The sequence below is a fragment of the Mus caroli genome, chromosome 8 (genome assembly GCF_900094665.2).
Source record: "Mus caroli chromosome 8, CAROLI_EIJ_v1.1, whole genome shotgun sequence".
Taxonomy (NCBI): domain Eukaryota; kingdom Metazoa; phylum Chordata; class Mammalia; order Rodentia; family Muridae; genus Mus; species Mus caroli.
This window is the reverse complement of record NC_034577.1, coordinates 97328376-97351964: the sequence shown is the minus strand read 5'-3', so window position 1 is coordinate 97351964 and position 23589 is coordinate 97328376. Positions and strand designations below refer to the sequence as shown.

Genomic DNA, 23589 nt, shown 5'->3' with positions numbered 1-23589 from the left:
TTTTTTTTTTTTTTTTTTTTTTTTTTTCGAGACAGGGTTTCTCTGTATAGCCTTGATTGTCCTGGAACTCACTCTATAGACCAGCCTGGCCTTGAACTCAGAAATCCTCCTGCCTCTGCCTTCCAACTGCTGGAATTATAGGCATGAGCCACCACTGCCTGGCAAAATAGTTTCTTTTTAATCATACGTGTATGAGAATGCCTGTGAGTGCAAATGCCCAGAGTCCAGATGGAGCGAGTTGCGCTGCCCACTGTGTAGATGTGTAGAACCATCCATCTCTCCGGTCCACTCACATCTCACCCGGAACTCACCACCGGAGCTCCCCCGCATCACACCTGCCCACTGCTGTTACTAATGGGCATCAGCATTCAGGACTTGTGAGCAGCCCGACCCTTTGCTGAACTTCTCGTTTCTTTCCATGCTAACTTCCCTCTTGGCTCACTTCAGTCTCCTCGGCTGATCCCTCCATGACCTCTTTCACTGAGATGCAACGACTTCTCTCAACTTCACCTTTACCGAGCTCCACAAACTCTGTGTCTCCACAACTCGTGCTTCTTTCTACCTCTAGCATCACAGGAAGTGTCCAAACCTTAAAACCTCCTCCTCTCGGGAGGGCATCCCATCCACCCGGTCATCTCACCGGGAGAAATCTTGGTGCTTCTGGAACTTTCCCCTCTTGCTACATACAGTGGGTTACCAAACTCCCGCTCCTCCAAGCTGCTCTGCCTCTCACCTCCACCGCTTGCGTCTACGTTAGGACGGAGGACTCCCCGTCCTCTCTCCAACCCACTTCCCACACTGCTCTCAGCAGGTGCTCTGTTCTCCTAACATCTCAACTGCTCAGAAAAACAATCTCCACAACCTCCTTCAAACCTAAGTTGACACGGAGGAGCCCTGCACCCCTGCAGCCAGCTGAGCAACAGCCCTGGGTACCTGGCAATCTCCTGGTGGTAATCATAGTGTTCATCCTCCTCCAGCCACTCCAGGGATCCCGTGGTGGGATTGGCACGGCCACAGAAGACCTTCATGGTGCCAACTGGCTCCTCAGCGTTTGCACAGAAATGTGAGGCTTGTTAATTTACTTCTTAGGAAGAGATCTTGATATCAGAAACCTAATCAATTATAATGCCTAGGATGGAGATAAAGGACAAAAAAAAAAAGAGAAAAAAAATAAAGAAACAGATAAAAATGTCAAAGTTACTTACAATTTCTTATTAATGATAACATCGACCTTCAATCTCAGGTCTGGAAGGCAGAGACAGGCAGGTCTCTGTGTAAGTTCAAAGTCAACATGGTCTTCATAGCAAGTTCTAAGCCAGCAAGAACTACATAGTGACAGCCCATCTCAAAAGAAAATTAACCAGGATTTTGATATTTCTAACAAGAGTAATTTTCATTTTTTATACAGGATATACCATCAGAAACTATAATAAAAGCCAGTGGTGGTAGCTCATGTCTAAAATCTCAGCACTTAGGAAACTGAGGCAGAAGGATCTGAAGTTTGATGCCAGCCTGGGCTATGCTGTCATAAAACAAGAACAAAACAGAACAACGTGTTGGTGCATGCCTTTGATTCTAGCACTAGAAAAGCAGAGGCAGGACCATCTCTATGAGTTCCATGCCTGTCAGGGCTGCACAATGAGATTCCTGTCTTAAGAAAAAGTTGGGAGTGTGGGAGAACCCTACAGTAAATATATAGGGCTGTCTGGAAGTTTCGCCACTTTTCAGAAATTCCTACATAATTAAAAGGCCCCACAAGTCCATCGGGGTCCAGCCTTCAAGTGAAGGCAAGTGAGAAGGCAGGGTAAGCCGAGCAATGAGCTAACATTATACAGTAAAAGCGCAGAAGTGGTTATTCCGCGACAGATTAAGGACGCTTGCTTATCTGTGATGTCGCTAGGGTTTAACTAAGAACACACTTAAAAATGCACTGAGGGCCACTCCAGAGTTTTAATCAAAAGCATGTCCACCTCGGGCACACAAACGTCTGGCGCTTCTCCGGGTGAGTGTCGTGAACTGAATGGTTCCCGAACTCCTCAGAATACGATCTGGGAAAGCCATCCCGAAGCAGAACCGCCCGAACGGTCCCGGGACCGAACCGTTCCCGGCTGGGTTAGGGGCGCTGCATACAACTGAGGTCCCGCCCGGTGTGAGTGACTGGGGCGAGGCTTCTGACACAAGTCCTGCGCCCGGCGACAGTCTGAGAAAGGACAGTCACCCACGCGGACGGCTGCGGCAAACCTGCTCAGGGTGCTTGAACCACTCCACGTGGACTCTGGAGCAGCCGGGAAAATAAGTACAGCGGAAACCCAAATATCCCCCACGCCAGAGCCCTAAAAATGAGGCCGGAAGACCGACTGCACCCAGGACCAGCCACGGCCCGACCTCCCCAGCAAGCCCAACAGCTCACCCGCTGTGGGAAGCGCTCCACTCGCCGCCACTCCCGCGGCCATTTTGCCTCTCCCACTGTGGGCGGGGCGTCGAGGCGTAGCATGACGTTCCGTGAGGCCCCGCCCTCTGCGGAACTGGACAGACATCCCGTCGCGCCCCGCGCCTTCCCACAGTACTCCGCGATCGCCGCTATGGAGGCCGGCAGGACTGCGGTGTTGCGCGTGAAGCGGAAGCGCAACGCGGAGCCCGCCGAGGCGCTCGTGCTGGCCTGTAAACGCCCCCGGAGCAGCGAGGTTGAGTCTGCGGCTCGGGAGACGCCAGAGGGCCAGGAGGCGGCAGCGGAGAGAAATGTCTTCCAGTTGGTTGCTACCGTGCGATCCCAGGTATGAGAAGGGTGAATGGACTCTTTGTGGGAGCGATCTTTGAACGCTGCCCGTGTCGCAGTCATCTCTTTTCCTGTCGCCCCTCAGGAGGAGCCAATCCAGCAGCTTGTGCGGGCTGCCTTGCGCCCGTCCCGGAGCAGTCAGCTGCGTATCCGCCGCGATCTTCGTGCCTCGGTGCGCGAGGTCCGTAAAGAGGGCCGCTACAGGGTGGTCTCCAGCCACCGATCCTCGGGAACCTCTAACAGTTTGGAGCCTCAGTGTGGGTCAGAAGCTGTCGGGGATGCGGGCTTCCAGTTGTTGGACCTGGTCCACGAGGAGGAAAACCTAGAGGCTGCTGCCACCGACTGCCGCAAAGTGAGTACTGTATATGTCTGCTCTGCTCCCAAAGGCAGTAATGAAGAGCATACACACTGTAAGCTTAAGAATAGATGATCCATCTCTAAGGGTTGACCTCATTCTACCTGATTTCTGTTGTTGTTTTTGTTCTGTTGAGATAGTTTTGCTGTGTAGCTCTGGTTGACATAGTACGGGCTATGGAGCCCAAGCAGACCTCTGACACACAGCAGTTCTGCCTCAGTCGCCCCAGTGCTGGGATTATAAGTAAGCATGTGCTACCCACGCCCCTTAGGATTGGTTTTCTTTCTTTCTCTTTTGCTTGTGTCGTAATACACACCTTCCCTCCCAGCATTTGGGAGGCAGTACCAGGTGGATCTCTGAGTTCCAGCCCAAAAAGGACTACATAGTGAGACCTTGTCTCAAAAAAAAAAAAAACAAAAACTTTGGGTGTGATTGATCAGGCCTTTACTACTCAAGAGGCATGGACCAATAGATCTCTTCTTTCAAGGCCAGACAGAGCTACACAGTGAGAACGTGTATCAAAATAAACAGAATTGATGTAGGGCTTTTGAAAGTGGATTTGGCTATTTAAAAGTTATACAGTATTTAGAGATGATATTAAACTGTCATTGCTACGAAAAATGAGGTAAATATGGAAGGAGTTTTAGTTCACAATTTTGGAGGTTTTGGTGCTGTGTATGGTCAGACTCCTAACAGTTTGCCTCCAACCTTCCTGAAGATGGGGCTCTAGCATTTATATATACCCTCTGAGAAGTTCCCAGAATTCCAAATGTCCCAGAAACTATCTGCAGCTGACAAAAACCACTTCTGCTAGGGCATGAGGCAAATCATAGTCAGCTGCTTCAGACAGCTCAAAGCAGCCCCACACCTGGGATTAAAACAAAAACATAAACTGTTTCTGTGGGATTTTGTTTGTTTGTTTGTTTAAGATTTATTTATTGGAATAAACACGAATCTCAGAGCACACAGTGGCCATGGAATACTTTCATCCAAGATAGATTCAGACAGTCTATAAGATAAGGAGGTCAGCCAGTTCCTCCTGCCTTCTGTTTTTCATAACCCACACACACAATGCAGGCTACATCCATAGTGGGGAACAATCATGGAGGAAGAGACTGCCCTTTGAGAGTAAAATGGGAGGTCAGAACCAAAGTCTTTTGGATAGAGCACCACAACGGACTACGCACTACCACTAACCCGTTTGGCTGCCTTCCTTCCCAAGGCACAGATCTTTCCCAGCATGGGAAAGACCTCCCTCCCTCCCTCCCTCTCTCCTTCCCTCCCTTTTGACCCATTTTCACTCTTCCATCATACACTCAATAAAATAAAGTAAAATAAAATAAATGAAAAAAAATTTATTTATTATTATATAGTACACTGTAGCTGTCTTCAGATGTACCAGAAGAGGGCGTCAGATCTCATTACGGATGGTTGTGGGCCACCATGTGGTTGCTGGGATTTGAACTCAGGACCTTCGGAAGAGCAGTCGGTGCTCTTAACCACTGAGCCATCTCTCCAGCCCGTTTCTGTGTTCTTTAAAGAAACCAAAATTCCAGACTTGTCACTACAAAGGGAACTTGGGGCAAGTGTCCTTCCTCTGAGCTAAATTCCTAATGTGGTATTTTCCTTTTCTTAATCTTCACAAATACTATGAATTAGATACTTTTATTGCCATTTTGTTTTTACTTTTTCAGAGTTTTTATTAGCAAGCATTGGCTATTCAAGGTAATAGTTTTTATTAGATTTTGTATGTCTATACTCCTGTTGAACCTTTAAAAGAAAAAAAGCTTTATTTATTTTATGTATGTAAGTACACTGTAACTGTACAGATGGTTGTGAGCCTTCATGTGGTTGTTGGGAATTGAATTTTAGGACTTCTGATCACTCAACCCTGCTCACTCCATTCAGCCCACTTGCTTCGGTCAGCCCAGCTCCAACCCAAAGATTTATTTATTATTATACATAAGTACACTGTAGCTGTCTTCAGATGAGCCAGAAGAGGGCATCAGATCTCATTACAGGTAGTTGTGAGCCACCATGTGGTTGCTGGGATTTGAACTCAGGACCTTCAGAAGAACAGTCAGTGAGTGCTCTTACCCACTGAGCCATCTCGCTTGCCCCCTGTTGAAACTTTCTTAATGAACCCTGATTATTCTTCTTTTATTACTATGCTCTTTGAGTGTGTGTGTTCCCATTAATTTACTTGAGGTTGCTTATAGAAGTGTGGGTGAGGAGGCTTTAGCTGTGTTACCTGGGCATTTATTTCTATGCCTGTATTTGTTTTGATTTTTTTTTTTTTTTTGAGACTATGTAGACCAGGTTGGCATTGAACTCAACAGAGATCTGCCTGCTGCCTAAAGTACTGAGATTAAAAGCTTGCACCAGGCCAGGCAATGGTGGCGGACACCTTTAATCCCAGCACTCGGGAGGCAGAGGCAGGCGGATTTCTGAGTTCGAGGCCAGCCTGGTCTACAGAGTGAGTTCCAGGACAGCCAGGGCNAAAAAAAAAAAAAAAAAAAAAAAAAAAAAAAAAAAAAAAAAAACCAAATAGTAATGGCTCTGATCCTCCCTAATGCTGTGACCCTTAAACACAGTTCCTCTTATGGTGATGCTCAGCCATGAATTATATTGCTACTTCATAACTGGAATTTTGCTACTGATATGAATTATAATGTAAATATCTGATATGCAGGATAATGATATGTAGCACCCCTCCCCCCAAAGGGGTTAGAACCAATGGGGTTGAGAACAGCTAATGTAGAGACAGAACAGCTGTGAGAGAAAGAAGGCAAGGTAAAGCTGCTGGCTCTGCATTCCATAGGTTACGGGCAACTAAGCTGTACATTACTGTGTGGAGACAGATCTAGGATGGCAGTACCAAGCATGAATTTGGTTTTTCTAGGAAAGATAATTTGAACCTGTAGTCAGTGGACTACAGCAAGGTTCTTCCCTTCCCTTGGTCGATTGCCGTGCAGCCCTCAGATGGTGTTAAGTGTTGGTGCTTTTCAGAGTTGTCTGCGTTTTAACTGGAATGACGGTGGTGAAGTTGGGATAAGGGCTTCTTTTCTCCAAGGTTATCACCATTTTCAAATGCAGAAATGAAATATTGTGGATACTGCTAATGATTAGTTCAAGAACTAGGAATGCATGGGGCTCTAGACATGGCTCAGCAGTTTACTTAAAGCAGTTTCATCATGAAGATTTCCCAGCACCCACATAAGGCACCTTAAAACTGCTTGTTACTCCACTCCAAATGGAGTTATCAACACCTTTGATAATACTGAAGATTGGCAACGTGGGAAATACTTGTTTAACAATGGAAAGTAGTCTATACAATATAACTGGAAATATTAAAAATAATTTTTCTGAGGGCTGGCAGGATTGTTCAGCAGGTACAGGTAAAGCCTGAATTCAGTTCCCAGGACTCCCATGTGCACCATGCCATGCAAACCATGTAGTACTATTATTCTAGTTTCCTTTCCCATTAGAAAAGGTAGAGACAGCTGCCTTTAATCCCAGCAATCAGGAGGCAGAGGCAGAGGCAGGCGGATTTCTGACTTCGAGGCCAGCCTGGTCTACAGAGTGTGTTCCAGGACAGCCAGGGCTACACAAAGAAACCCTGTCTTAAAAAAAAAAAGGAAAAAAACCTGCCTGGTCAATACAATAAGTTCCTGGCCAGCCAGGACTACATAGAGTAAAACTGTCTCAGAACAAAAAAACTGTCTTGAATAGGACATAAAAAAAAAAAAAAAAATACAGGCCAGGCTGGCGAGATGGCTCAGTGGCTAAGAGCACTGAGTACTCTTCCGAAGGTCATGAGTGCAAATCCCAGCAAACACATGGTGGCTCACCACCATCTGTAATGAGATCTGACACTCCCTATTCTGGTGTGTCTGATGACAGCTACAGTGTACTTACATATAACAATAAATAAATCTTTTAAAAAAAAAAACAAAAAACAGGGCTGGTGAGATGGCTCAGCTGGTTGGTAGGAGCACTGACTGCTCTTCTGAAGGTCCTGAGTTCAAATCCCAGCAACCACATGGTGGCTCACAGCCACCCGTAATGAGATTTGATGCCCTCTTCTGCCGCGTCTAAAGACAGCTATAGTGCACTTATATATAATAATAAAATTAAAAAAAAAAAAAAGAATTCAATAAGGTGATGGGAATTTAAAAACAAAAACAGGCCTTCACTTACCCAATCCTTAGAATCCTTATAAATAGTCCTCATTTGAGTTTTAATCTCGTCATCTGGTTTCTTTGTAGACATCTGATCCAGATGTGATCCTCTGCAATTCTGTAGAGTTGATCCGTGAGAGGCTGACTGTATCCGAGGATGGATCCCAAGTAAACCACCAGGAGGACCCAAAGCACAATGACGACTATGTATATGACATTTACTATATGGAGATGGCCCCTCCAGGGTGGATTGAGAACATCATGTCTGTGCAGCCCTACAGCCAGGAATGGGAGCTGGTAAGGAGGTCCAAGAGGAGAAGGGTGAATAGGGTACTTCTGACTTCCTGGACTCCACTCCTTTTATTTTTAAATTTTAAAATCAATTTTATTTAGTGTGTATGCATGCATGGTGCATGTGTGGAAGCCAGGACAATTTGTTTGTACCACGTGGACTCCTGGGATACAATTGAGGTCATCAGGTTTGGTGGCAAGCACCTTCAACCACTAAATCATCTTACTATGCCTTTTTTTTTTTTTTTTTTTTTTTTTGGCGGGGGTGGAGAAAGTGGGGAGGGAGAGGCACGGAATGGGATCTCATACAGTCCATTTAGTGTCTTCCTTGATGTAGGGTCTCTCACTGAAACTAGAGCTTGCCAATCCCAACTAATCTAATGACAGTTTACCCCAGGGATTCCTGTCTCTACCTCCCATTTGCTTGGATCTCAGGCAGGCTACCCAGTCCACCCAGCTTTTACATGGGTTCTGGATATCCAAACAGTGGTGCTTAAGCTTGTTCAGCCCCTTTCTAAATTTTCTTAAAGATTTGTTCATTTATATTTATGTATATGAGTACACTGTAGCTGTACAGATGGTTGTGAACCATTATGTGGTTGCTGGGAATTGAACTCAGGGCCTCTGCTCATTCTAACCCTAAATTGATTGATTGATTGGTTGATTGATTGAGTAGTAGTAGTAAGTACGCTGTTGCTATCTTTAGACACACCAGAAGAGGGCGTCAGATCTCATTTCAGGTGGTTCTAAACCACCATGTGGTCGCTGGAATTTGAACTCAGGACCTTCGGAAAAGCAGTCAGTGCTCTTACCTGCCGAGCCATCTCTCCAGCCTCCCTTTTTATTTTTATAAAAGGATTTCACAATGTAGTCCAGGCAGGCCTTGTACTTAGCTTGTTGCCCAAGCTTTTAACTTGTGGCAATCTGAATTGCCTCAGCTTCCCCAGTAGTGGGATTACAAGCATCCCACCTGGATGTTTATCTTCTCTTGATAAACATTGTTCTAGTTCTTGGTTTTCCTTGGAAGGAAAATTCTGTTCTAAATCCTTTGTAGAAACCCTGGTTTAATACAGCAGATATGTTGGACTACTTACACTGAAAGTTTTGTTTATAACCTTGAGACAATAAAACCAGACGTGAGTAAGAACAAAAAGCTGTATGGATGTTTGCCTACATGAATATCTGCACGTCATATGCATGCTGGTACCAAAAGAGGCCAGAAGAGTGTTACATCTTCTGGCAGTGTGTTTACAGATTACAATTGTAAGACAATACATGTTAGGAATTGAACCCAGGACCTCTTAAAACATTAGGTGCTTCAACCACTGAGTCATTTCTCCAGCCCCCAAGGACGGACACATTCTAAATTTTAAGAAGAGCTGGCATACACTTTTAATTCCAGCACTTAAAAAGCAGAGGTAGGTGGGTCTCTGTGAGACCATCCTGATCTACACATAGCAAGCTCCCTGCCAACCAGGACTACATAGTAAGTCCCTATCTCAGGGGGGAAAAAAAAGGCATCTTGATTCCGTTTTCTAAAAACGTTGAGCTTCCTTTTTCCAGTTTATGTGTATGTATGTGTGAGACTGTATCTGTCTGCCTGAGTGGGTGTGCATGTGGCTGCCTTCAGAGTTCACTATTACTAGTGCAGATAGGTACCATCTTAGACCACTATGTGGTGTATACTCCTTTCCACTTACCCTGAAGTTTTTGGTCCTAATCTTTGGCATTACTCAAGTTGTAAAATCCCTCTCTCACCTGGCCATCCATGAATGCTACTCTACAGTCATTCCCCTCTGCTGGCACTGGGATGTGGTATCTGTAGCTAGACTCTTGGTTGGACCTGGGCCTAAGATTACCTAGTGTCTAGTAAAGCAGAGTTGGACAAACTTTTCCTTGTCTACCTTTTCATGTGGTGCCTTTAGTTGAATCTCCCCGAGATGGTATTGCCAATAGCATCCCATAAGGAGCATGACTCAGGTCTGGACTTAAACTCATGTTTATGTTGAGATGTTCAGGTAAATGATGATGAGCAGTCAGAAGATATTTATGAAGATGAAGATGATGAAAACAGTGAAAATAACTGGCGGAATGAGTACCCGGATGAAGAAAGCAGTGATAGAGATGAAGATTCCAGAGGTGGGTAGCAACCCAGATGGAGTGGGATTGGTAGGAGTCAAGATTGAGGTTGAAGGTATAATTAATTGATGCGTATGCTTGCATATGGCTGGCTTTCCCTCTCTTTATAGGGGAACTGCTGGGGAAAGTATTGACTGGGTTGGGGAGATGGTTCAGTGGCTAAGAGCACTGGCTGTTCTTACAAAAGATGTGGGTTCTGTTTCTAGTACTGCCATGGCAACACACCCATCCTTAATTCCATTCAATTCGAGGGAACCTGACTCCCTCTTCAGACCTCTATGGGTACCAGGTATACATATGCACATACATACATTCAGGAAAAACACTAACACGTTTAAAAAATAAAATTGGGAGGCAGAGGGAGATAGATGGGTATCTGAGCTCAAGGACAGCCTGGTCTAAAAGGAAAGTTCCAGAACACCCAGGGATACACAAAGAAACCCTTTCTCAAAAACCAAACAAACAAAAGGTATTAACATACCACAGCAAGTCTGGCAACATGAGTTGCTATAAATCCTCTGTAAAAGGAAAACCTCATCTTACCACTACACATAACACACACACAAATAAATTTTAAAAAGAGATAAAGTATTTACATGGCTCAAGTAGGACATCCCTGTCATCCCAGCTCTCCCATAGCTGAAGTGGCAGAGCAGTGAGCTCTAGACAGATCTTGAAAGAAGTATGGGAAGGAGATGATTTAAAAAAAAAAAGGTGGGGCTGGAGAGATGGCTCAGCAATTAAGAGCACTGACTGCTTTTCCAGAGGTCCTGAATTCAATTCTTAGCAACCACATGGTGACTCACAACCATCTGTAATAGAATCCAGTGCCCTCCTCTTGTGTGTCTGAAGATAGTGACAGTGTACAGTGTGCTTACTTAAAACAAATTTATTAAAAAAAAAAAAAAAAAAAAAAAGCCTCTAACCCCTGATCGTTTGGCTGCTAAGCCTGATAACCCAAGTTTGATTCTCCTAACACCCACATAACGGAAGAACTGACTCCTCAAAGTTGTCTAAGTTCTTTATCATAAATTTTCTTTATGAGCAAGTATTTTATAATAGAAAATACAATCTTTTATCTCCTTGAAGGCTCTGATGAATACAACAGCCTCAGCGAGGAGGAAAGAAGCTGCGGGCGACTGATGTGGAGCAAATACCCTTTGGATGTACAAAAGGAGTTTGACTATGACAGCCCCCATGGTCTGGATTCAGATTGATGGCTTGCTGGTATTTGTGAGATTCTTCCATGGGCCTTTAAGGCTCTGACTACAGAGTCATCATCTTAGGATTCCTAACTGAACATGTGGAAAGAAAAGCCTTTACCCCAGCACAGTGTGGACTTCCTTGTAAGTGATAAGTGACGCCAAGCACGCTGGGTCATGTCTGTAATTCCAGCATTGGAGAGTTTGGGAGCCAAGAAGAGCACTGAGAATACAAGGCCAGCCTTTAGACTAAACAGTAAGTTCTAGGCCAGCCTGGGCGTTCTATTTTTTAAAAAGTGATCTTACAATCTGGAAAATAAAATGATGTAAAACCTCCATCCCTGGTGGTTTTTCTGTCATTTTACTTATATGCTCAGGGCTAAAGAAGCTGGTGGGAGGAGGGAGTGCCTGCTCCCAGTGAAGCCTGTTCCCTTTGATGGAGATGATCTCTGCAAGGACAACAATGACTCCCCCGCCCTGACCTATGGGCGGTCATGTCTTTCCCCCAGCCCCCTTTAGACTCTGATAATGGTTATAAAGACTGCTATCACCTTTGGCAGTGGTACCAAGGAACAATATGTATGAATGTGATGATCTTTAATAAAAACTTAACTTTTTACACAGAAGCAAGCAATTCTTTTTTAAATCTGATTGTTTTAGGTGTTTTCCTCATAGAAAAAGGTTAGTGAATTACATGTTTCAGAATTAACTTTAAACATGATGGGCCATGTCAACTGTTTATAGCACTCACCCAAGGCATTACATACATCACCCTTGTTATATGGTTCTAGGGCTGCCAAAAACCACCATGTGTCCAACCAAGTCCCTTACATAAGATGACACAGTATGTCCACAAAGTCTATGCCTCTTCAGATTATAAAAATCGAATGTAAACACTAAATTATTATACCACAACTCTTTGGAGAATAAGAGTAAATCTTCCATATAGGCACATTGCCCCAAAATGTAAATTAGTAAATGCAGGGCCATGTAAATTAGTAAATACATGGAAGGCCAACTGTATCATCAATAGGACACTGTCACCAGAACTCAGCATCTCAGCTGCCTTAGCCCTAGATGTAGTATTGTCCAATAAAACTTCCCACAGCATGTTCTGTGTATGCACGGTACACTTGTGTGGCTTTTGAGCACTTGAAATATGATTAGGGCAACTGAGAAACTTCAACGATTTTTGTTTGGGGAGGGGGTGATACAGTCTCCGTGTAGATGAGGCTGCCTCAGAAGGGATCCACCTACCCCTGCCTCCCTAGTGCTGGAATTAAAGGCATGAGCCACCACAACCAGCATTTTGGGGGGAGGGGGTTAAATGTAAGTTGCAATCTTGCCTTAATCTTCCAAGTGCTAGTGTAATGCATGGACACTTATCAAACTGGCTAGATTTTAGTTACATGTGACTAGTTACTGTAGCAGACACTAGGTGTAGGGAAGTAACATGCAACATTCAATTCAGCAAATACCCTCTTCCTGGGAAAGATCCATGGGAAAGTAACACAGATGCCTTCTTCCAAGTACTTATAAGTTCATACATTTCTACACATCCTTTCACTTACCTATGTAGGAGTTATTAAACTTGTCGAAGTGATCTCATTTGTATATCCAAGTGGTTATTGGAACTAATCAAACCAACAACTATCTCAGTTACTCAACAATTCAGTGTTTTGAGCAATAGGCAGCAATGTGGTATCTAACACTAGTCATCTTGATCTGTAGGCATATAAGCAGGAGTAAAATTCTATTTGCCACTGCAGTGTGCTCACTGTTATGCTAACGTTAACATTAAAGAGCCAACAACTTCACAGGCTGTACCTACTATAAGAGGAGAACAATGCACCACTGTAAATGGGATTAGCACACTGAGAGGTGATTCAAAGAGACAAAAGACCTGGTGGGAAGAATTCCACTATCAAGCTTGAATGCTGTAGAAGTCTGGCTTCTTTCCCACAGAAAGGGTTCCTGGGGGAAGCTGTGTTGAGCTTAGAAAGAAAAAAAATGCTATCAGTCAAGTGACGATGAGAACATGGCTCACTAAGGAAGTACTAGAGCACCTTCAGTGTGAGGTCCCTGCTTTTAGAAACCACTGGAGGGCAGCAAATTCCTGAGATAAGCTGGTTAAGGGCCAAAGACCACTTAAACCAGGGTCATAACTTGCTTAAAAGCTTTGCTCTAGCAGAGCCTTGGAATGGACAACAGCTTAGCTCAGATATGAATCATGCTTGTATGGTTTAGGCAAGTCAGTCTTTACACAAAACTCCTTATCAGACAGGATTCCCAACCCATGACAGTAGGAATGTCACCCTCTCACAGGTGCATGTCCAGAACCAATGGCAACTGTGATTAGACAGGGTCCCCTAAGTCTTTATTGAGCAAGCATATATCCAAGGTTACTGTGAGTCTAGAGCCAGTTTGGTATTGGGAGACTGCCACATAGTTACTATCTGTATTGTTCACAAATTCTAAAACTTGAAATGTCCTTGAAGGATGCCAAGACAGCATAGCAGGTTCTTCTGTGTCCAAGGTGGCAATGTCTAAGGGCATCAAGAGAGTTCTACAATCTTGTGTAGACACACTGCTCACAGAGATCCAAGCCTATTGTTTTGGCTTTAACTGGCAGCCTAGTCTGATCACCAGAATTAGCTGTTTCTACCATTTACCAGGAGCGAGGCTGAGGTGGAAGCTGTTTTCTCCCACAGTCTTCATCGATCTTCATAGAGAGAAAACCAATGCACAAGTACCAAGCATTTCCTGACACTTCAATCTCACCTGCCCAGCCCTTGGACAAGAGAAGGCAAGCAGGTACTGTCCCATGACCCAAGATGGTTCAGCATGTAAACAAAGCTTGGTGCTTTCAGGAAATTAGTGACCACTTCCAGCAAAGTGAGCTTTGTGAGTCCATACATAGCCAATCTTGCACAGGCTCTTAAAGATAACAAACTATTTGACTTGAATCCAGGAGTCCAGTGACAACTGATAAATCAGGTTATCTACCTGAATTTTGCGTAACACCTTATGTAGAACATTCCAGGCCTCTTGCAGTTCATACCAAAAATCCAAAGATTTATTTTATGTCAAGTAGAACAAAGATCTACAGTCTTAATAAAACAAAGGATTGTCCTTCAAAATAGCAGTATTATGACTCATGAAGTTGCTCATCTGTCCTTGCTGGATCTGAGCCAGATGATAATAACATGTGACTTATCTGTATATTAAAGTATAACAGGTATATGGTGAGACAAGATCTTGTCTGATCTTTCCAGAGTGGCTGCTACCTGGAAATTATGTAGCCTAAATTAGCCTCAAATTCAAACTCCTTATGCCTCAGCATACCAAGTTCAGATTACAGATGTGTGCAACCAGGCCAGCTAAGATACAAACATAATTCACTTATTGCATCCTATAGAGAAATGATCACTAATGGTTTGTTACAACTGGTGTCCTGGATTAATTATCAATAAATAATGACATACAGGAGTTGAAATTTGGTGACAGTTGTGGCTTGTCCAGGTAGTAGAGACGCTCCACTCAGCTGGAGTAGTGAGGTTTTTCTCTCAGCCCTTGTTTCAAGGGCTCCACAGCACCATGGATTCAGCTGGGAAGGGCACAATCAAGTGGCCCAGTCCAATTCCTTGAAAAGCCAGAAGCTCACCTCCTTGCCTGAGAATCCTGACCATACTGACCTAAGCAAGGTCAGACAGGCAGCCCCTCCTCAAGGAGAGGGGACTCTATACACAGTGAGATCCCAAAGACACACCAACATTCGGATCCACGAGTTAGAGGGCTCTCATGCCTAGATCCTCAACAGTCGTCTTCCCATCAAGCTAACTGTTTGCTTGACCGTGAGGTTCCGGGGAGGGAGGGAGGGAGGGAGGGAGGGACTGTTGTTCCTCTTGTGGAATTCAGGAAGGAGGCACACATTGATCCCATGTCAGTTACACAGCGCCTTGCTGTTCATGCCACCCAACAAACAAAAAGGGGAACACAACGCTCTCCTCAAGGAAGAATTTTGAGCCACAGGAAGAAATGGTAGTATTTCAGACCTCTAAAAATCAAGTAGCTGGACTTGGTCAGAGGGTCAGAGGAAAACTTCCCATGAAGGGCCCCACTGTAGACTCCTGGTTTAAACTACAAAGAGCTGTGAATCAAGAGCCAGAGCTGTCAGTCTAATATTCCTTCAGGGCTGCGTCTACTCATCAGAAGTAAAACTAAATCAATGCCCCGCCCAACCTCCCCTCCCACTGAAGTCCCCATCTTCAGGCTGGCCTGATTGGTATCTTCCCATAGCTTACCAATGAGAGAGCATTGGCCCTGAGCCCCCTCACAGAATGTGGGCCAAGAGGCTCCTTTAATTCAGAAGGTTTAGGGAACTGGTCTTTGGTGGCTGCGGCCACAGCCTTTTGGGCTTCAGGGAATGTCATCTCTGCTTCTATTCAGTTTTCCTCTCAACATTTTTCTCTTCAGCTACATCTAGCTCAGTCAAGACGCAAAAGCAAAGCTTCTGGGTGACTCTGGTGACAGTAGCTAAATGAAGATAAGAAGCACAGGATTTAGCAAACATAGTCGCTGCAGTTACAATCTCCATAGCAGAAGGCTGAAAGAATATCTGTGATGCCTTCCCACCTATCCCTTAGCCACACAAAGCCTGGTCTTGTCCCTTACAACCAACAAGCCTCTCCACTCCACACCCAGCCTTCTCTTCCCAGAGGTGGTACACGCCTGGAATCCTAGCACTTGAGGGTTAAAGGCAGGAGGATGAGGAGTCTGGGGTCATCCTCAGCTACATAGTGAGGTCAAGACTAGCCTGAGTTACACAAAACCCTGTCTCAAAAAATACAACAAACCCAAGAACACTGGAAAAAACAGACAGTGCTTTAGCCCTAGAGTAGAACACAAAAAAGTGTGATGGGATACCAGGTCTTATCCTTTTGCCATGAGGAAGGAGAAGAGTTGGTAGCCTCTGTATAGCCCTCAACATAAGCACTCAGCCTCCAACAGTGGGGCAAATGGGAGCAAAGAGACACTCACCTAGCACATTCCTAATAAAGAGTGGTCTCCGGGACTCTGGCAGGTATACACCCAAAAAGTAGACAGGGACCCCAGAGAGGGCAATCCCAATGCCAATGAGGGAATTGATGGTGTCACTGAAGAGGGGTACGGCCACCAGAAACAAGGAGCAGACGCAGAACACGATGGGAAAAAAGAGGCTCAGCTGAAATAGAAGAGCGAGATTTAGTAGGGTGGGATGATGGAACACAGCTCAATCAAAAGGCACCTTAAGAGGAGGACCCTCTTAAGGAGAGGCTGGAGAGATGGCTCTTCCAGAGGACTCAAGTTCAATTCCCAGCACCCACAACAGCTCACTGCTGTCTAACTCCAGTTCCGGAGGATCTGCCATCCTTGCACAGACATGCAGGCAGAACACCAATACACATAAAAATAAATCTTTAAAAGAGAAGAGGACCCCTCCCTCCTGCTAACATGCATGAGCTGTGCGTGTTGAGCTCTCCTTGGCCACATGGTTAGTTCCAAGGAAGAAGAAGAAGAAAGAAGAGGAGGAAGAGGGAGAGGAGGGGGGAGAGGAGGCACTGACCTTGAGAGGTCGAGGCCAGTCAGGTTCTTTCCAGCGAAGGTAGAGCTGTCCAACAACAGACAAGCCCACGAAGAACCAGTAGCTGAAGCTGAAGTAGTTGATGAGCAGGAAAACGTCCTTCACAACGAGGTAGATAAGTGTCATGGTGCACTGTGGTGGGATAGAGAGGTGGAGAAGAGGATCATTCCTTCCAGCCACACCAGGAGATGCCCATCCAGCAGTCTGTCAGAGCTGAAATAGCTTTACCAGATTAGCTCTGGTTTTCAGTGGCTCTCGCTTGACAGATGGGTCCATTGCCCACAGTAACCTTCAAGGCAATATCTCCAGCTCTGCCTATACTTAGTGCTCCCCCTTGTTGCAAGCACTGTGCTTAACAAGGTAGGATTCGGCTTCCTTTCTGATGGCTGACAGGGAGGCCCTCAACATACCAACCACAATGGGAGTTACACTGTTGACCTAGAGTTCGTTAGGCCTGCAGCCCAGCTACCTGGCATACACATGGGGAAACTGCCTCCGGAACCATCACAGTGGCCTGTAGCTTTTGAAAGGGAGATGAGCAAAATGGATCCATACCCACTCTTGAGAGAGGGGTAACTACTTGTCTTCTTGTATGAAAGAATCCTAGCAGATAGGGTTTCAGAAACTAGCTTTCTAAGACAAGCTAAGGCCTGTTTAAACTTAAAAAATAGATAATTTACCCACCTGTCTTTTCACCCTCATGTATCAACACAGGATTTAAAAAAAAAAAAAAAAAAAAGGCCTTCAGGGAGGCTGAGGCAAGAGGGTCTAAGCTCAAGATTAACTTATACTACATACTAACTTGTTACGTAAGAAGCCCTTGTCGGGCTGGTGAGATGGCTCACCGTCTAAGAGTACTGACTGCTCTTCCAAAGGTCTTGAGTTCAATTCCCAGCAACCACATGATAGCTCAACTACCCGTAATGAGATTTGATGCCCTCTTCTGGTGAATCTGAAGACAGCTACAGTGTACATTGTATAATAAATAAAAAATAAATTAAAAAAAAAAAAGAGCCGGGCGTGGTGGCGCACACCTTTAATCCCAGCACTCGGGAGGCAGAGGCAGGCGGATTTCTGAGTTCAAGGCCAGCCTGTTTCAAAAAGGGGGTTCCAGGAAAGCCCGGGCTTAAAAAAAAAACCCCGTCCCGAAAAACCAAAAAAAAAAAAAAAAAAGAAGCCCTTGTCTTGAGGCAGAAGAAAATGAATAAATAGTGCCTAAGAGTGGTACAGGTAGAATGTCTGCCTGCCTTATAACACTAGAGAAAAGATAATGAACTATGCTTACAAGCCTAAAGTACAGTGTAAATTAGGAATCCTGCACAAACCTGCCCAAACCCACACTCTCCCTGCAGAGCTTACATTGAACAGTAATGCAGGCACGGGTGTAAAGCGCTCAATGTGGATCATGGACAGAAGGTTCGGGAGGTGGCCCTCACGAGAGCCCACGAAAAACAACCTGTGAGGGAATGAAATTCGTCAGCAGCCTCTTATCTAATCACACTCCTCAAACAAACTAAGCTCAGAGCCACCCCCACCTCCCCAAAACAGAAGACACCATCACAGGCTCCACTTACACCCAGCCCACTACTCACGATACCCACAAATGTCTTTAACTATTAACACCTCAGCACTCCCCAGGAACGCTCTCCCACTATTACCCATTAACCACTCCAAGCCCTCACTCAGCAATGAAATCACTAGCATCTACCAATGCTCCTCTTTCTGAACCAGATCCCTCCCCTCATCCCACCAGGGATGCTGTGTTCCCACTACCTCGTGACATCCCCATCCCACCAGGGACACCCTTATTCTGCCACCATACAAATTTACAGCTACCACAATGGCCTTTTTTTTTTTTTTTTTTTTTTTTTTTTTTAATTTAAAGAGACACAAGGTCTTGTGTAGGTCTGGCAGGACTCAAACTTGGGACCTTCCTGTTTCTGCTGGGATTGCATAGCCCTTCTTTGAAAGGCCACTGTGGGGTTGCAGAGATAGAACAGCAACTAAGAGAAGCACTACTCTTGCCCAGGTACCCCTGAACTAGAGTTACAAATGGTGGTGGGTAGCCATGTGGGTGCTAAGAACAGTCTAGTATCAGAAACCAAAGTACCTTGATGAAGCAAAGATGGATGCATTTAAGCCCCCAAAGCAGGACAGAGCAACGGCAATGGGGATGGTCCAACTGAACATGCCAAACGTCTGGTCAGCAAATGTCTGAAGGCAGAGCAAAGGAGGGAAACTCAACACAGGCGAGTTTTGTAACCCTCCTCTATCTATGATCTCTGAACAAAGGCAGTCCTCGCTAAAATGCCTGCCCTCTGCCCTATCTAGACCCACGCCGCACACTGCAGAGCTAGAGTAGCTGCAGAAAAAGATTACACCATTCGGGAACAGGGGCCAATGAGGACAGCCCTCCTCCCCCACGAGACTCACCACAGCCACAGCGTCACTCTTATGGACATCCTGAATGTTCAGCACTGTGTAATAAGCCACGTTGGTCAGGATGTAGATGAGTGTCACAATTGGCATAGAAATCCCAATGGCCAAGGGCAAATTCCTGTCAGGACAAGTGAAATAAGACTACCTAGAACCAAGCTCTGCTGAGAATCAAAAGCCATCCAGCACCCCTGGAATTTTCCTAACATTTAACAGTTCACTGGCTGCCAGGTCTTTGAGATGAGCTCCTCTTCCCTGTATGCCTCAGGGCGGGTAAGCTTCCCATGCTCCTGGGCTTTTTCCACTGAGAAAGAAGAGAACTTTCGCTGAGAAGGGACTCACGATGAGTTTATCCAATCTCATTAGGTCCAATGAGCCACGTGTGGCTTTCTAACCTTCTTGCATCTGTGATCTCAGGATAAATGCAAGGAGCAATATCCTCTAGAAACTAGAGGTTAGGCTGGTGATCTGGTAGGCCAGAAACAGGTCAGGCAGCTCAGGCCACAGTCTCAGCACCACAAGGCTAAAGCCTGCCACCTCAGCCCTAGCTGGGTCTGCTGCTGCCCACTAAAGACCTCTCCTCTTTAGTAGACCCTGGATGCTCTCCAATGGAACATGAGGGTGAGAGCCAGGGCTTTCTCACATTCACTCACTCCCATCCTAGCCCCCAACCCCTCCTAACTGGAGAAGGGGAGCAGGGAGAGGATGAGGGGAGGGGAGGTTGAGGGAGGAGCTATGGGAACAGGGCAACTGCGCCCACCATCAGCAGGAGTTCCAGCCAAGTTGGAGAGTGTGATCTCGCCTTTACCTTTCTGGGTTTTTGATTTCTTCTGTTACAAAATTAAGGGTGTCCCAACCTGAGTAAGAGAAGAGGGCAGAGTACAGGGCAAGAGAGAGGTCTCCCACATTCCACGAGGAACCTTTAAAGGCGTCCTGAAAGTGCTCAGTGTGTCCTGTGGGGCAAAGACGGGTGGGAGACCAGGCAAAAGAGAAGGAAGGGAGATAGAAGGAATGTGAAGAAGAGAAAGAATACAGAGGGAGAATTAAAAAGATGAAACAAAAGGAGAAAAAAGAAGAGAGACAAAAAAACAGGGCAGGGGAAGAAAAAAAACATTATTTAATACAAAAGGAGCAATAACCAAAACCTCCCCACATTCACTGCCCCATCTAAAACTAGGTAATCAAGAAAGCAAAAGCAGGGCTGGTGACGTGGCTCAGCGGTTAAGAGCGCCGACTGCTCTTCCTAAGGTCCTGAGTTCAAGTCCCAGCAACCACATGGTGGCTCACAACCATCTGTAATGAGATCTGACTCCCTCTTCTGGAGTGTCTGAAAACAGCTACAGCGTACTTACATATAATAAATAAATAAATAAATAAATATTTAATTAAAAAAAAAAAAGAAAGCAAAAGCATCCCGGGTGCGCTCTGAAGGAACACTTCTTCCAAGGCCCTAAGGAATGTCCATTTCCTGGAGGTGACCTCAGCTCTTCTTCCTATTTTGATGTCACTGGTCATTTCACACAGAGGAGTAATTTCCACTCACAATCAGACCCAGCAGAAAGTCTGGGCACAGATCACTGTATGATTTAGATATGTGGTTCTATCAGTCTATTTGCAGTGACGGTGTGGCTGTCTGGGGCCGGAAATCTAGGGCTACAGAGTAACCCAGGTCTTATCTCTTAGTGAGCCAACCCCACCCTTCAGAGCAACAAACCAAGACAGAGTGATTTGTCACATTTCCTGGGGGCCTCTGGGGACCACAAATAGAAAACCTACCTAGCTTCTCAAGACAGACAAGCAGACAGCATGGAGTTTTGAACAGGAGTCAGCCTCCTAAGGGGCTTGTCATCACCCCCTGAAGAAAGCCTAGACTTAGAGTAGAAAGAAGGCTTGGTGGCCTCAGGACCCACACACATGTGGCATATTCACACGAACAAAAAAAAAAAAAAAAAATATATATATATATATGAAAGGTTACACCCAGAACTCAATGTGGCAAAAAGGTATAAGTGTGCAGCAAGAGCTTCCATGGGGTCTCAGTGGTTCTCTAAGGCACATATTGCAGAGAAGGATTACTCAGTAGCCCAATTTTACTATAAGATGCTCCTGAGACTCCAGTGACATCTAGATGCCTAGCTGTAGTCACTTGCCCAAAGCTGTGTTTTTATGAAGTGTATTAGGCAATTCTTAGGCAGGAACTTTGTGCACTAGTACCAAGTGACTACAGCCAGGCATCCAGATGTCCTTGGAGTATCAGGTCCTTAGGACCAAACACACATAAGAACTTTTAATTTTTGATTCAAACTAACAGGTCTGAGATGAAGGCTCAGCTCCCTAGGTGACTGTAAATACTGCCATGTTTAGGGGCTGGTAACAGAACACTGGCTGTTAAATGAGCAAGATGCCCTTTGCCAAAGACTTCAGGATAGCCTGGAAAGCCCACCAGTGTCAGTCTGCTCTGATCCCAGAATGAAAACCTTTCAAGAGCCAGTAAGTAGCTGGATATGGTGGTACATGCCTTTAATCACAGCTACTGGACAACATGCTAAATTACAGGCCAGCCCAAAATATAGTTCAAGACATTATCTTTAAAAAAGTTTGCCGGGCGTGGTGGCGCACACCTTTAATCCCAGCACTCAGGAGGCAGAGGCAGGCGGATTTCTGAGTTCGAGGCCAGCTTGGTCTACAAAGTGAGTTCCAGGACAGCCAGAGCTACACAGAGAAACCCTGTCTCGAAAAATCACACAAAAAAAAAAGTTTTAAAAAGTTTTAAATTAAAAGGACTAGGGATGTGGCTGAGTGGTAGAGTCTAACATAGCACACATAAGATTCTGGTTCCATCCTCAGCAAAAGTTAAAAAAAAAAAAAAGAAAAGAAAAGAAAAAAAGTGGGGCAGTAGTAGTCGCACGCCTTTCTTTAATCCCAGCACTTGGGAGGCAGAGGCAGGAGGATTTCTGAGTTCGAGGTCAGCCTGGTCTACAGTGTGAGTTCCAGGACAGCCAGGGTTACACAGAGAAACTCTGTCTCGAACAAAAAAAGAAAAAAGAAAAAAAGAAAAGAAAGGCCAACATAGGAAAGACAATGTCCATTTTACAACATTCTGACATTTTTTTAGAGCTGACTTTTTTTGGGATATTCCTCAATATAATGTTTAACACAAGTCCAAATAAACAATAAATACTGCAAAACGACCACGTACCCCTTCCCTACTGCCCATCTCCAGGACAGTCAGGTGTCCACTCACCGCTTGGTGACTATAGACTACAACCGGGAGGCAGTAATCTACAGTCCTGGATGACTACTGTGAGTGACCCAATTATACTCCAAGTTTCAAGAATTCCCAGGAGCTTTCCTGGCTTTCTGCAATGCTCTGTATTTCCACAGAAGCCCTAAGGAGAACCTGACATTTAACACGTCCAGTTAGTTGGCCAAGCTACCCTGGCTGACAAATCCCAGGAACAGATTCATAACCATCTCTCATGTTCCCTGACAACACTCTAGAACGTACTCTAAACGTGCTGAAAGATGAAGCTAGCTGAGTCCCCACATCCTCCTCGGGAAGCCAGAGACCTCAGAAGATAGTGACCCTTCTTCCCACCTCAGCCCCTCTTACCCTGGCACAGTTTAACAAGGCCCATGATAATGATGGCAATGAGTGCCAGGACCTTGGCATACGTGAAAGTGTCTTGTACTCGTGTGCCCCACTTGACGTAGGCACAGTTCACAAATGTCAGCAGACCTAGAAGGAAAAGGAAAACCATAGTATTACTGGCAGGCTTAGGCTGAACACACAAGACCCCAGACTCTCTATGGAAAGGATTCTTCTGCCCTTCCTGGCTGAGTTAGAGGAACAACTGAACAATGAGACGTGGAACAGCAGGAAGAGCACACAGACCAGTCCAGAACGTATGAATACCCTACACTGCATCCTAAGCTACTAGGGCATGTATGAACAGATACATGCTCTAAGCTGCCAGAACAATTTCTGGAAATGTTCCCTAGCACCAAGAATGGCTGGTTAGTCTCACTTCACCCACTCTTCCCCAACCATTCTCCCAAGGTGCCAAATGAGAGGCACGAGACCTGTCCCTAGTCACAGACAGTAGGGACAAAAAGGATCCATCAACAAATGAAGTAAATTTGAATTCTGATGACCAATCACCTAAAGTTGTGTGTGTGTTTGTTATACACTTGACAATTTCACAGGCATCCTTGAATCCTTGATTACTACTTCTCACAACCCCCCAAATACAGATGTCTGTTCCCCATCTTATACATGAAGAGACTCAGGCTGAGAGAGACGATCACTCCCAAGCTTGCATCCCCAAGTGCTAATGATCTCCCCACCCCTATGCCAATGCAAACTTGCTCATTCTCATCAGATCCCATAGAGAATGAGCCTTCCTCAGAGCTTCTTAGACCCATGCGAACCCTACAGCCTCTGAGATGCACACTCATGCATCTCAATAACAGCTGAGCCCTGTAGATTACTGATGGCTGTGAACTGCTAGCTGATTAAAGCTTAACCGACAGCCGGGCGTCGTGGCGCACGCCTTTAATCCCAGCACTCGGGAGGCAGAGGCAGG

General features: G+C 45.3%; 3 protein-coding genes across 8 annotated transcripts in view; 1 reads left to right on the top strand and 2 right to left on the bottom strand.

Annotated features, from left to right (window-relative positions):
* The window catches only part of Prmt7 (protein arginine methyltransferase 7), a 42246-nt gene extending 39781 nt beyond the window's left edge, over positions 1-2465 (bottom strand). Inside the window, exons 1-2 of the mRNA XM_021170781.1 lie at positions 2411-2465; positions 934-1129 (exon numbers count right to left, since the gene is read on the bottom strand). Coding sequence (XP_021026440.1) covers positions 934-1028 — 95 coding nt within the window. The 5' untranslated portion in view covers positions 1029-1129; positions 2411-2465. The remainder of the gene's footprint in view (positions 1-933; positions 1130-2410) is intronic.
* A 2-nt stretch (positions 2466-2467) lies between these two features.
* On the top strand, positions 2468-11570 carry Slc7a6os (solute carrier family 7 member 6 opposite strand). The gene is made up of 5 exons (XM_021170784.2): positions 2468-2774; positions 2862-3128; positions 7400-7609; positions 9622-9742; positions 10832-11570. The coding sequence occupies exons 1-5, from the start codon at positions 2493-2495 to the stop codon at positions 10957-10959; spliced, it is 1008 nt and encodes a 335-aa protein (XP_021026443.1). The 5' UTR covers positions 2468-2492; the 3' UTR covers positions 10960-11570.
* A 9-nt stretch (positions 11571-11579) lies between these two features.
* Slc7a6 (solute carrier family 7 member 6) overlaps positions 11580-23589 on the bottom strand; it is a 31450-nt gene continuing 19440 nt past the window's right edge. For 4 of the 6 annotated variants that reach the window (XM_029480348.1, XM_021170474.2, XM_021170475.2 and 1 more), the window contains exons 3-10: positions 22617-22742; positions 19812-19956; positions 19001-19124; positions 18678-18781; positions 17927-18023; positions 16550-16699; positions 15985-16168; positions 11582-15480 (exon numbers count right to left, since the gene is read on the bottom strand). In XM_029480348.1, coding sequence (XP_029336208.1) covers positions 15386-15480; positions 15985-16168; positions 16550-16699; positions 17927-18023; positions 18678-18781; positions 19001-19124; positions 19812-19956; positions 22617-22742 — 1025 coding nt within the window. In that variant the 3' untranslated portion in view covers positions 11582-15385. Of the gene's footprint in view, positions 15481-15984; positions 16169-16549; positions 16700-17926; positions 18024-18677; positions 18782-19000; positions 19125-19811; positions 19957-22616; positions 22743-23589 lie in introns of all 6 variants that reach the window. The other 2 variants (XM_029480349.1, XM_029480350.1) reach the window with 1 other exon arrangement.

Excerpts from the sequence above, each read along its gene's own strand:
- Slc7a6os (XM_021170784.2), top strand. The coding sequence starts at position 2,493 with ATGACGTTCCGTGAGGCCCCGCCCTCTGCGGAACTGGACAGACATCCC. Across the intron at positions 2,775-2,861 it reads TTGCTACCGTGCGATCCCAG|GAGGAGCCAATCCAGCAGCT; the intron begins GTATGAGAAGGG and ends GTCGCCCCTCAG. Across the intron at positions 3,129-7,399 it reads CTGCCACCGACTGCCGCAAA|ACATCTGATCCAGATGTGAT; the intron begins GTGAGTACTGTA and ends GTTTCTTTGTAG.